This window comes from Eleutherodactylus coqui, chromosome 13 (genome assembly GCF_035609145.1).
Source record: "Eleutherodactylus coqui strain aEleCoq1 chromosome 13, aEleCoq1.hap1, whole genome shotgun sequence".
Classification (NCBI taxonomy): domain Eukaryota; kingdom Metazoa; phylum Chordata; class Amphibia; order Anura; family Eleutherodactylidae; genus Eleutherodactylus; species Eleutherodactylus coqui.
In genome coordinates, this window is record NC_089849.1 from 67,658,447 (window position 1) to 67,672,690 (window position 14,244).

The 14,244-nt window shown below is 49.1% G+C and overlaps 1 protein-coding gene across 1 annotated transcript in view; it reads left to right on the forward strand.

The window, feature by feature from the left end:
- Window positions 1-3,000: 3,000 nt before the first annotated feature.
- The window catches only part of QRICH2 (glutamine rich 2), a 58,542-nt gene continuing 47,298 nt past the window's right edge, over window positions 3,001-14,244 (forward strand). Inside the window, exons 1-3 of the mRNA XM_066585962.1 lie at window positions 3,001-3,240; window positions 12,507-12,611; window positions 13,946-14,044. Coding sequence (XP_066442059.1) covers window positions 3,001-3,240; window positions 12,507-12,611; window positions 13,946-14,044 — 444 coding nt within the window. The remainder of the gene's footprint in view (window positions 3,241-12,506; window positions 12,612-13,945; window positions 14,045-14,244) is intronic.

Sequence of the window (14,244 nt, forward strand, 5' to 3'; positions counted from 1 at the left end):
ATGTATGTATGTATGTATGTATGTATGTATGTATGTGCGTGCGTGCGAGCGAGTGAAATATGTATGTATATGTGTAATGTGTGTGTATGTGTATCTATTGTGCGTGCATGTGTGTGTATATAATATATCTCCTCCAGATGCTCCTCTGTTCCATGTGGGTCAGGAGGAAACCATGACAAAAGATGTAGTGGATTGGGTGGCAAAAAAAGTAAACCCAGCAGTCCATGAAGCGGCGCAGTTTTCATCTTTGCTGTGTGGATGGGATTTTTGTAACTCCTGTTCAGTACTGTGGCCCGTCTGTAGGGCCTCATGTCCACAGGGAAAATCGGGCCCCCTGCGGATTCTTCATGCAGAATCCCGCAGCGGGTCCCTCCTTTCCAGGAGACATGAGGCTAAAAAGAATTGCTTACCCGTCCGGACGCTGCGGATCTTCCTTCCATCACAGCCGGATCTTCTTTCTTCGGCCCGGCGGATGTGCTTGGCACGCCAGCAGCGTGCCGCACGCACGCGCCGTGCACTTTTTTTTTTTTGAACTCCTGCTCTCCCACGCTGCCGTGCCGGAGAGCAGAAATTCAGCTGCGGGTGTACCGCGTATCTGGACGGCTTCCGTAGTCTTCAATAGAAGCCTGCAGGAGACCCGCACTAAAATGGAGCATGCTGCGGGTGTTTTTCAGCACACTCAATCCGCGCCTCAGGGAAAAATGACATCCGCAGGTATTTAATTACCTGCGGGTGTCCAATGCATCCCTATGGGGCGCGGATCACGCTGCGGGAGAAATGCTGTGTATTTTAGGCCGCCTGCACACGGGCGGAAATCCCGCGGCGGGATTTCCCGCGGGATTTCCGCCACTGAAAGTTTGCATAGGAGTGCATTACAAGACGCACTCCTATGCAGACGGCCGCGGTTTGGCCGCGCGAAATCTCGCGCGGCAAACAAACCGCGGCATGTCCTATTTTTGTGCGGGGCTCGCACTCACCCGGCCGCTGGCTCCAGTCTGCGCATGCGCCGGCTGCGCGGCAGCCGGCACATGAAAGAGCTGGGGCCGCCAGGCGTGGGTGAGTACGCGCTCGTCCCTGCAGGCTCTTGGGTCGGGTCCCACGGCGAGAATTCTCGCTGCCTGATCCGACCCGCTCGTCTGCAGGCGGCCATGTATTTTAGCCGTGGACATGAGGCCTTAGGGAGGAAAATACCTCTACAACCAAAATGGAAAAGGGGTACAAGTGAAAGTACCCTAATAATCAAGTCCAAAGTCTGCTAACCACCCCCCTACACAATGGGGTCACTCTCACAAACGTTTGTAAAAATGCAGCATTTTTGTAAACGTTCGCCTGCGTATTTTGTGCAGAAACAACGCAGGCAAAGTAAGCTGATGCCCTCAGTATCACCCACCCACCCACCCACCCCGCTGCGGGCGCTGGTCTCTCTATGGGGGAGAGATTTCTACAGCGGATTACAGGGGCACAAGCCATCTGGCATGGGGTTTAAAGCAGCCTTTCCGCTGCAGAAATCTTGCGGAATTTCCGTGCGGTCTCGCTGCGGGGTTTCCGTCCCGTATGAACCCAGCCTCAGCAGTGCTTTTGACACACTCCATTTATTTCAGTGGTTGATGTAGGGTGTCAAAAAGTCATGGGATAGCAATATGTAAATTGACCATGAAGTGGCGTTACCTCAGGTGGGGGCTTGGGTATGCCCACACCTGTGTTATCTTGTGAGTGAGGATGGTCACTGGGCATGGTGTTCGTGGTAAGGTGACATCAATTATTAGGGTTCACATGAGCCATGATGGTGGATGGGTATCCTATTTCTGCGGGAATTAAACCTTCCTTGATCCACGGTGCCCCCTGTGTAGTCGGAATACATCGTAGCACACATTACCACCCACAGGGGGCAGCACAGGGGTCGCCCACGGGTGTTTCATGATCGCGACCGCTGGCGTCTGGCTGGAATTGACTATGCAAATAGGCAAGCGACTAAAGAAGAAATCCCATTTGTTGCAGGAGCCCCCACATCCATATCCCACAGGTCAGTCCGGTGGTCTTTAGTTTCCATGGGTGCAGAAGACCCACCAGACGCCTCTGTTATCACCATGACAACGGAGACAGCGCCTCACCTGGGCTTGTGAGATGGCTAACTGCACCCTAGCGGACTGGCAACATGTGGCATGTTGTAACGAGTCACAGTGCCAATTGTTTCGGGCTGCTGGTAGGGTTCATGTGTGGTGCAGACCCCATGAAGTCATGGACCCCAGTTGTCAACCAGGTACTGTGCAGGCTGGTGGTGGTTCCATACTGATGTGGGGTTCTCATGGCATGGGTTGGGTCCACAGGTCTGCCTCAGCACATCATTGACCAGTGCCCATTACATTTCACTGGTAACCATTTGCAGCCCTTCTGGGACTTCATGTGCCCCCATAATGATGGGGTATTCCAGCAGGGTAATGCCCCTGGGGTGTCCAGTATTGGTTGGAGGGGAGTTCCCTTTGAATGGCCTGCACTTTTGCCCAACATGAGCATTATATAAAAATACATTCCATGTGATATTACAAGTGGGGGACTGTGTGTTTTTAATGTGGGATAACAATTTGAGAGTCACGTGACTTCATGAAGAGGTGACTGACAAAGTGTCATGACAGAAAGCCCGCCACCTAGAGAAGGGGCGGGGAGAGGAGGTAACTAGCCAATCAACAAAGCAGCAGCTGTTGAACCACGCCCCTTTACGCGTACCTGCACATTAAACTCCGCGGCTATGCAGTTTTAGTTGCGCTGGTAGAGGGCGCTACACCACACAGCGCAGCCTCGGTACACAGGTGATACAGGCACATCAGTCTCACCATACTGTTCTGTCACCCAGCTGCAGGGGGCGCCATACACCACGGCAGTAGTGAGCGATAGGTGTGGCGACGCCTTGTAGGAGCCGAGTGTCCTGCCGGGCAGCGCTCACACAGGATGGCGAGCAGCAGGGTGAGGGCAGCGGGGGTCAGTCTGCAGCACTTGGCCGACATGGCCCTCGGGACCCCGGTGGTCGGGACGGTGAACTTCTCCGCTCTGCACACCCTGCTCCATGCCATCATCCAGCACTTACAGGATGGCAGCGCTGGGCAGCCGGGGGAGAGCAGCCCGTGCCCTCCATCAGGTGAGGGTGAGGAGCGGCCGACAGGCGGCAGCACGGCGGTGGAGGACGGCTGGAGGATGATGCAGCTGTCGGGGAGGCTGGAGGTGACCGAGGACGGAGTCAGTAAGGTAATGACCAGTACAGCCCATTCAAGAGGTCTACAAACTCCATCCACAGAGTACCCAGCTGCCAGCACTGCCCTGCGGGCTCACTGCCCATTCATACCCGCCAGTGCTCTATTAGGGCTCCTTCAGACGAGCATCTACGCCAATGTGCATGCTTTAGTGCAACGTACCTGCGCTGCGGACAAGGTGGATTTACACGCGTCTGCGAAATGTACGCTTTGCGCACGCAGGGCTTGTTAACGCATGAGCTCAATATCCCACCTCCCCACCCCTCCTGATATTTTTTTTCACAGTTTTGCGCTGTATTTCGCGCATCTCCCTACTATAGGGCCCTTAGATGCAGAAAGGCACACAAAATAGAGCATGTTCTATTTTTTTTTTTTTTAGCGCACGCAGGAAAAGATATGTCAGTGATTCCATTGCAATCAATAGGCTTTTATTCTCTGCGTATTGCACACGCAAATACGGCCATGGGAAGGAGCCCTTAGTGCGCTGCTGATATTATTTACAGTGACTACATATCGCACACGGACTCGGAAACGTTAGGGGCGTACTAACAACCCGAGCATGTTTTGGCTGCGTATCGCTGCAAATTTTATGGACCCATAGACTCCGCCCCCTGCAGAGAGGGACACCGTATATTGGCTGGGCGTGAAAACCCGGCCGATATACGGTCATCTGAAGCCGCCCTTAGCGAGTATTCATGGACCAAAATCACCAAAAAAGTCTTCAAATTTGGCCTTCTTACGTTTTTTTTTTCTTTCCTGCACATAAAAAATGGCTGATTCAGGCCGCCTGCAGATGAGCGGGTCGGATCCGGCAGCGAGAATTCTCGCCGCAGGACCCGACCCGAGAGCCTGCAGGGACGAGCGCGTACTCACCCGCGCCTGGCGGCCCTGGCTCTTTCATGTGCCTGCTGCCGCGCAGCCGGCGCATGCGCAGACCGGAGCCGGCGGCCGGGTGAGCCCCGCACAAAAATAGGACATGCCGCGGTTTGTTTGCCGCGCGAGATTTCGCGCGGCCAAACCGCGGCCGTCTGCATAGGAGTGCGTATTGTAATGCACTCCTATGCAAACTTTCAGTGGCGGAAATCCCGCGGCGGGATTTCCGCCCGTGTGCAGGCGGCCTCATAGATGTAAAAAATCTGCACATGCGCAACAAATACCCATGCCACGTCCACATACAAACGCAGTGAAATTGGTCCGGTTTTCATGGATCAAAATAGCCTATGTCTGTGAATAAGGGCAGATTCAGACACACCAAGTTCCCCATATAAGTTTGACAGGTAAGTAAATGCGGGCGCCGTATGCTGCGCGGTTCTGCAGGGACAAGAACCCGTCTGGAACTCAATAGGCCATTTAAATCGAGGCGTCTTTATTTGCCGCAATCAAACGAACACTCGCTGCGGGCACAAAAAGTCCAGTAAAATACATTGATGCGCGCAAAAAAATGTAGTTTTACAAAAACGCTACGCTCATGCACACACAAATACGCATACGCTTGTGTGAAGCCGGCATCAGGCTGCATTTTCCCTGCTTTGAGGCCATTCTTGCTTCGGAGGACCCCGCACGCCATTGTACCTATATGGGCTCCACTGGAACCCGTAATGTTACATGCAGTGACTATTTTCTTGCAATGCGACAACGCTACAGATCGCATGCATGCGAAGCCTGTGCTTTCTATTGGGTTCCTTCACAGTCGCGATGGTTTCTCTGATATGTTGCAAGGGAAAAAAATTGCAGCATGCTGTACATTGCCGCGTCTTGTGATTTATTTATCTCTTTAAGCCCGTGTTTCACTTTGGAGCCTTCACTTTTGCTGCATCGCACAAAATTGCTGTTTTTGTGCGATGCAACTTTAACATTAGAAAATAAACCCTACCCTGGAAATAAGCCCTAGCTGCACTGCTTGCTTAGCAGACTGGGTTCGGGTCCTCCCGCTGCTCTCAGAGCTCTCCCCGGTGTCCTTTAGTCCTCGTTTGCCCACAGATCATCACTTACTGGTTGCAGGATTCATAATTCTCTCCGCCACGAAGCGATGGCTCTGATTGGCTGAGCAGCGCTCAAAGAACTAATCAATGCAGCGCTGGATAACCCAATCACAACCATCGCATTGGTTCATCCAGCGCTGCATTGGTTGGCTGAGCAGCGCTCGAGAACCAATCAGAGCCATCGCTTAGTGGTTTATGTAAAACAAGACTATAAGGCCGCCTTCACGCAGGTAGTAAACGCTGCAGAATCGTCCAGAAATTCTGCAGATTTTACATACAAAGCGTTGTTGTAGTAGTCCTTTAATTTAGGTGATACTCCAGGGGTGTCGAAGCCTCATCAACCAGGTATGCCCAGTTGTCTGTATGGTGCAGCAGAGGAGAACACAGCATGGAGCAATCAGGTGTTGTTGCTAGGCCCTTCTGAAGGAAGTAGCCCACTCACAAGGGTTTTAACTGCAAAAAGTAGAACAAAGCGGTGGAAAATAGTCCAATCACCGTGGACAGCGCTCTGTCACATCTTATTGCAGTGGTAAAATAACAAATCATTACATAAGTTTAATAACATGTAATATGACGCTGCTTTTAGTAAAAAATTGGGATATAATGATTAAATATGTTCTCCAGGAAACCCTCAAATGCCCCTCCCGTGTATCAAGGGCACTCATGAGTTTTGAATAAAGATGTATTACATCCTGAGTAACTAGTGTAATAGAGGTCCTCCTAATCCTTTCACACCATATGGAGGAGATTTCAGACCTCTCCTTCACATGGCACGGAAAATTTCTGCAACAAATCCACAGCATTTTTGAAAAATGCTGCGGATTCAAAATCCACCGCATGTCTATATAGGGCTTCTGTCCACGGGCGTTGCGAAATCCCGCGGCGGGAGCAGGAGCCGGCAGGCGGATCTCCGCGGTCAGCCTATCTGACAGATAGGCTGACCGTGGAGAATCGCGTCAATTCGCAGCATGCTGTGAATTGCCGGCCGCGAGCGGAGAAGCTCTATGATTCGCCACTCGTGGACGGGGGAAGCGCTTTCCATAGCAACACTATGGAAAGCGTGCATTGTGTTCCCTGTGGCTGGATTATCGCCGCGGGGAACGCAATTCAAATACGCCCGTGGACAGGCAGCCCAATGCTGCAGAATTCAACCTTTTGTGCATGAAAACCGCCTCGATCTCTTCTTTCACATTCCGATCCTCCGGCGCTTCTTTCACGCCTACCGGCGGATTGGCAAGCGTTTCCTGTTGATTTCATACATAACGGTCATTTTAAAGTACAGTGCTGGGCGCATAATGGTTCATTGCTCTGAGTTTTACGCTTGCCTTCCTCCCATTTCCCTGCCGTCTGCCCACAAAGCTGCAGCTTTCTGCATAGAGCAGACTGGTAAGCCTGCGCACATGATCTAAAGGACTCTTTGCCATTATCTGTACGCAATCGCTGGTCCGCTGTATGCAGCAATCGGTGACGGGGTCCCTTTAAGTATCCACAATAAGTGCTGATTTAGGGATCTCCCATAGGCTGATGGAACACGTGACCATTCCTTACTGTAATCTCTGGGTAGTCCTAATGGAATGTGACTTGTTGGGGTTCCCTTTGGTTGGAGTTAAGAAACGCTGATATTTGGGGAATATGGTGGTCAGTTTGTTGAAGAGACCCCTCGTACGAGGACGGTTTATCCACTTCTGAGCCGTCCTCCTTTGCGTTTATTTCGTTGCCTGATGGTTGACCATTGAATGCAGCGTCGACAACCCCTTTGTGGTCTGTAGAAGGTCAAGTATTCCGGGCGGAACTTTCAGCTCTGCAGTTCCCCTCGTGCCGCTGGAAGAAGCACGGACAGTCCATGATCCCTCTACATGATTCGGGAAGGAATTTTTTTCCCCAATGGGCTAAATTGGCTTCTGCCTCATTTTCTTTTGCCTTCCTCTGGATCAACAAGGGAAGGGGGGTGGAAACAGGCTGAACTAGATGGACATTGTCTCCCTTCAGCCAAACATACTATGGTACTATGCTGGACAGACGGGGCTGCAGTTGCATAGAGGAGACGGCATGACTACTTCATGGGCAGAGCTGCAGCAGATCCTTCCTGAGTAGCTGGGCGCCTGTAATGGGGGGCGTTCAGCTCTATAAATGTATCTCTTGTACTTCATCTTGCTGCTTGGAAACCAGGAACTCTGAGCCTGTAAGGGAATGTACTGGATGATCTCAACGCAGGGACACGGGAAATAATTTACCAACCAGAAACCGAAGACTCTGGTAACAGTGTTCTCCGTCCCCCACAGCCAGATCACTGACTCCCCCACAGCCAGATCACTGACTCCCCCACAGCCAGATCACTGACTCCCCCACAGCCAGATCACTGACTCCCCCACAGCCAGATCACTGACTCCCCCACAGCCAGATCACTGACTCCCCCACAGCCAGATCACTGACTCCCCCCACAGCCAGATCACTGACTCCTATGACATTCGTACCGTATAATCAACTATATACATATAATTTTTTTTTTACTCTTTTGGTTCGATAGTCCCGTATAGAAAATTTGCCGAATGTCCAACTTTTGGTCGATTCTGTTCAGGAATTGCCCATTAGTTCCTATGGAGAAAAAAAAAATAACGCACTTGCATGTAAATGCGAATATATGCGATATATATTTTTAACTTTTATTATTGAACCAACATGCAATTTTCACATGTATGTGCGGCGGTCCAGTGTGTTTTTCTTGCAAAACGCATCGCAGGAAAAATTGCTGGTTTAGAAGTGCAATATCAATACGAGTTTCTTGGACCGAAATCGCACTGGCCCATATGAATATGGCGTTGGGCTCTGTTCATATCTGCGATGGGCATCCCGTTTTTCTGCCATAGGATCAGCAAAGCAGAATGCCCTCCAGGGATGGATCCCTCTCATGACCGACACAAGTGGTGCCTGATGGACCCCACTAACCATAATGGGATTTGTCAGCTTCACACCATGGCGCCTGGCATCTGATCAAACAAAATAGCACAACATGCTGCTCTAGTCTGTCTGGGATTTTGTGGCGGATCTGCATCGGAGGCTCGCGGAATTTTTTTGTAATATGAAAAACTTTTTTTTGACAAAAATAGGAAAATCAGATGCAGCTGCCGTTTTCCAGCACTAAAATTGTCACCTCTTATAGAGAACAGCAAAAAGAAACCTGAATAGAGCTAAGCTGCAGTACCGGACACAGCCTGTGGAAAAGAGTGGTGCTGTTTCTGGAAGGCAGCAGACCTTTTTAAAGGGTTATCTCCAGAATTGACTCTTATTATCTGTCCACGGGGGAGGGGATCAGTGATTGGTGCATGTCCTACTATTGGGACCCCAACTGATGAGAATGTGGGTCCTGGGTCTCTCATAGCTCCTTGCTGCACCCCTGCTATGAGGAGGGACGTGAATAAAGTGATGCCAACCGAGCATGCCATCACTCTATCTATAGGATGTCTGAAGAGAGTCCGAGTAGAGCGCATGGCTACTCCCAGCAGTCTCGTAGAGCGGAATAAATTAGTGGCGTGCTTGCTCACCGGCCCATTGGGATGCGGAAAACTCCTTTAAAGTGCACTGAAACTTTAACTCTTCCAGCCGACCTGACCATGTGACCTGGTGATTTTCTCCTGAGTGTTGGGCACTACAGTTACTATGACAACCATGCCACGCCCTGAAAGTTTGGTGCTCGGGTCAAGTTAATAAGAACATGACTAACGGCGTTGTCCTCCTGCTTTCGTAACCGGCATATTATTTCATGAACACTGTGTAACGTGATCGCCTCCACTGAAGGCATTCTGTTTCAGGACACGGAAGCGTCTACCATGGAGATGACGGCTAAGTGGAAGGCTGTTCTGTCTCAGGAGAGAGTCTGTTTTGCACAAGTTCTCCCCGCGGACGGCCGTTTCTCTAGTTAGACTATTTGTTGATCTGTAAAGACTTGATAAGATTTTATACCAACGTCTGTATTCGGCACCCCGCCGCCTTCGAGCGCTGCTGCACCCCAAAACTATGTTTATCTTAAAGGGGCTTTCCATCATATAACGTTGTGGCATATTTCTAGGATATGCCATCGCTATGATTGGTGGGAGACTGCTATCTGGTACCCCCGCGGTCCTGAGAAGGAAGAGGATACAGCGCTGGAGCAGTGCCGCCTTCACGTCTTTTTTTCCCAACGCAGCGATGCCTCCAAGGCACCCACTATGTAGGGAACTGCACAACGGCCTTTTCCTTCTCAAGATCTGTGGGGGTCTCAGAGGTGAGACCTCCAATATGCCATCACTAGGGAACCTGTCGGTGGTATTAACCGTAGTAGACAGAGTACAGGGGTAGACTACTGAATAGGAGGTCTTTCCAAATATGTCTGTAACTGTCCCATTTCTAAGCAAACCTGCAAAAAACGTTGTTAAAACCTTCCCACGCCGCATGGAAATCCCCGTGGTCAGATGCTGTGGGCGGTCTGGACAGTCTCTTCTGGCCTCCGTTTTTAGTACAAACCCCCTGCGTGAGTACGCTATGAACTTCATTTATAGTAACAGGCTGAAAAAAAACATCTGTCCCTCTAGTTTAGACAATTGCCCCCCAATTTTGTTCCAGAGGAAGTTAAAAAACCCCAATAAGGGAGAAGTCAATTTTCCTAATTTTAAGGGAAAAAATTCCTTCCAGAACACCGTCCCGTCTGAAGTAATCAGTGACTATAACATGTAATATTGTAGCGCTCAAGAAAGGCATCCAGACCCCTCTGGTACTCTTTTATTGAGTTCACCATCACCCCGTCCTCAGGCAGAGAGTTCCATAGTCTCACTGCTCTTACGGTAAAGAACCCCCTTGTAAGTCAGTGCAGAAACCTTCTTTCCTCTAGCCATAGAGGACGCCCCCTTGTCAGTCACAGTCCTGGGTATAAACAGATGATGGGAGAGATCTCTGTATTGTCCCCTGATATGTTTATACATAGTTATTCGGTCGCCCCTCAGCCGTCTTTTCTTTCTTAACTAAAGAACCCCATTTTTGATAACCTCTCTGGATATTGTAGTCCACCCATTCCATTTATTACTTTAGTTGCCGCCTTTGTACCCGTTCAAGCTCTGATGTGTCTTTCTTGAGTATCGGTGCCCAAAACAGTGCACAATATTCCATGTGTGGTCTGACCAGTGAATTGTAAAGAGGAAGAACAATGTTCTCATCATGTGTCCCTAAAACTGTTTTTGATGCACTCCATATTCCCATTTGCCTTGGCAGCAGCTGCCTGACACTGGTTGCTCCTGCTAAGCTTACAGTTAACTAAATCCCCCAAGTCCTTTTTTCATGTCATGTTTGACGAAACTAGACTAGGGGGTTGTCTTCAGTGACTAATCCAGGTTTAGTTTTGGCGCTGATGACGGCCATGTTCGTGTTTTGAGACCATGGGATGGGTACTTCAATCCTGCCTTTGCTGTGGAGCGGCACACTGACCCCTGCTGGTGTGATGGTCTGGGGGCCATCGCATATGACAGTCGGTCCCCCCTAGTGGTGGTACAAGAGACAATGACCGCTCAGCGATCTGTTCAGGACATCCTGCAGCCACGTGTGTTCCTTCATGGCGACTTCCAAGAGGCATTTTCCAGCAGGGTAATGCTCGGCCGCAAACAGCAAGGGGGTCATAGAAATGTCCCCACAACATTGTCACACTTCTGTGGCCTCCCTGGTCACCAGATTTATCTCCAGTAGAACATGTGTGGGCCATCTGGGATGTCAACTTTAATAGCCTACAAGCTTGCACTAACGCTAGAGTCCATACAACAGGGTACTAGAGCCGCCATGCTTGCCCGTATTTCATCTTATATCCAAGCTAGAGGCGGTACAGCAGGGTATTAGAGCCTCCATGCCCGCCTGTATTTCATCTTGTACCACCTCTAGCTTGAATACAACATGGTACTAGAGCCTCCATGCCCGTCCGTATCACATCTTGTATCCAAGCTAGAGGCGGTACAACAGGGTACTAGAGCCTCCATGCCCGCCCGTATCACATCTTGTATCCAAGCTAGAGGAGGCACAACATGGTAATAGAGCCTCCATGCCCGTCCGTATCACATCTTGTATCCAAGCTAGAGGCGGTACAACAGGGTACTAGAGCCTCCATGCCCGCCCGTATCACATCTTGTATCCAAGCTAGAGGAGGCACAACAGGGTACTAGAGCCTCCATGCCCGCCCGTATCACATCTTGTATCCAAGCTAGAGGAGGCACAACAGGGTACTAGAGCCTCCATGCCCGCCCGTATCACATCTTGTATCCAAGCTAGAGGCGGTACAACAGGGTACTAGAGCCTCCATGCCCGCCCGTATCACATCTTGTATCCAAGCTAGAGGCGGTACAACAGGGTACTAGAGCCTCCATGCCCACCTATCACATCTTATATCCAAGCTAGAGGCGGTACAACAGGGTACTAGAGCCTCCATGCCCACCCGTATCACATCTTGTATCCAAGCTAGAGGCGGTACAACAGGGTACTAGAGCCTCCATGCCCGCCCGTATCACATCTTGTATCCAAGCTAGAGGCGGTACAACAGGGTACCAGAGCCTCCATCAAGTGTTCAGTTTTCTGCAATAAATTCTCCTTTGCTCTGATATTGTAATCACTTCCTTCACAGAATAGACTCTACTAATTAAAATTGATAGACCATATTCTAAACTATAATTAACAAGATGAAGGGCACAACAGAAATCTGCATCTACCATGTCACATGGGTGTCAGCCATAAACGACACACATAAGACTTGATATCTGGTGTCCTTTTGGGGTGGCTAACTGTAGTATTTCCTGATACGGTTTAGTTATGTACGCATTCAGAGGACGACATGTACTTGCTGCTGAGCTTTTTACAGTCTAAGGAACTGCATGACGAAGTCAATAATTTCATTTTCCGTCATAAACTTTCAAAAGCCTGCTTTCCATGTAAGGACCGTGATTTACTGTTCTCTAATGTCTTCCCCAATATTAGTAGTCTATTCTGTGACGGGCTTATTTCAGTTAGAGGCCTTGGTTCGCCTATTTTGTAATCACTTCCTTTATAACAACGTTACAATCACACAAAGTTTTATTCGATTCCAACAACTTCTAGGGGAGGGATTTGTTCTTTTTGACAATGAGTGTATATTTAGAGAGTTCTCTCTTTCAGTAGTCCTCCCTTCTGTATTCTGTCTAGCACGGTTAAGACCACTGACCGGTTCCCATTTAAAGGGATAGGAAGGTCCTCCATTGAATGTTTTTCGTCCTGTTCCCTCTTCTTCTGATTCCAGGCTATGGCAGTCCTACAGGACCTCATGCTGGAGGTCAACACCCTGAAAGAGTCACAGCGGGAGGTACAAAACCAGATGCAAAGTGTGGCTGAAGCCGTGGGGTTGGTAAGTGGCACAAAATAATTGCAATGGCAATAGTTGATGGTGAAGCAGGGAGGCGCTTTCATACAGCAACCAGGATTCTTCTTAGTGGGAAGATCTTTCAGAACATTTGACTCCCATTAAGGAGTCATGTCCATGGGCACGCACAGAATCAGACCCTGCGTACCTGCCTCTGTGTTGAAGTTCTGTACTTCAGATGTTGGTGGAAGTACCGGCCCAGCGCACAATTGCATTACAGATTTTTGAAAAAAAATCTCTTCCCGTGGAATCCGCGGACGGTCTGCAGTGTCAACAGCGGATGGGCCGCGATCGTGTAGCTTCCATTGACTTCAATGGAAGCCATGCGTGCGAAAACCACAGTAAAATGATTTTTCATTTGCGAGCAGAAAGCGCAATTGATTTCCACTCATGTACATGAAAAATCATTTTCCATAGCGGGCTATAGAGGGTTAATGCTGCGGAATCCGGAGTGGACCGCCCGCTCTGGATTCCGCAGCAAGAATCCTCCCGTGTGCATGGTGCCTTACTCTGTGTATCATTATAGTCTGTGAGCACCCCCAGGGGAGCTCAGACTGGATATGTACAACATTGTATATCCCTTAACAAGCATGCCGGTTGTGGGGGTCTGAATTTCGATGCAAATAAAAATAATATGAATATTACTGTTATTTTAGCCTGATTTAATATAAATCAATTTTAATTTAGAAAATATTTGAAAAATCTTAACGATCGGTCATAGGATAAATCTGCTTGGGCTACATTCACACGAGCACGAAACGTGCGCAAATATGAACTTCATTCTTTTAAATAGAGTCATACACGTGAGTGGTTTTTTTTGTTTTTTTAACAACCCCCCCCCCCCCCCCCATTATGCATCGCCCATTGTTTTCAATGGGACAATCAAATGCATTGTCATGTGATGTGCACACGAGTCCGATAGGAAACACTTGCGATCCTCGGACGCACGTAAAACAAGCATCGGTGGATCGCAATTTCCCAAAAGTGATGCAAGGGTTCTTTTTGCATGAAAAACGCCTTTTATCTGCGGGTAAAACGCGCTTTGACAAGCGTGATATCGGGCCGGGTTCCTGTGTGAATGTAGCCTTAATGGGCTTTTATATAAGACAACCCCTTTTAGAGAGGGCCTGGCTCCCTGCATCCCTGGCAGACACATGACTTTGCGAAGGATAGCCATGGCCAGCTAGACAGTTCTGCTGTAGGAAAAATGTAGTATTACATGCCGACCGTTAAGATGAGCCACCCATGTATTATATGGAAGGCTGTTCAGGTCCGCCCTGCTGACTTATCTCTCTGCGGTTTTCCTGATTGATTTATAGGAGACCAATCCGCAGATGGAGCAGAAGAACAGCGACATGAAAAGAGAAGTGGAGATGGAAAGCTTACAGATCGAAGTGGAACTGATGAAGACTCAGATGGTAGGTAGATAACGATGCAAGGTTAGCAAATAACTTCAGGAAGAAAAATTAAACTAAAAGACCCTTTTTAGGGATTTTACCCATCTGGTGGTTTTACTTTCTTATATTTTTCCTTCAGCTACCAAAATTATGTTTGCTATTTTTTATTTTTTCTTCACTAACTTTCTTTTCCGCTTTTTGGTTTCGTTGGGGGTAAAAAG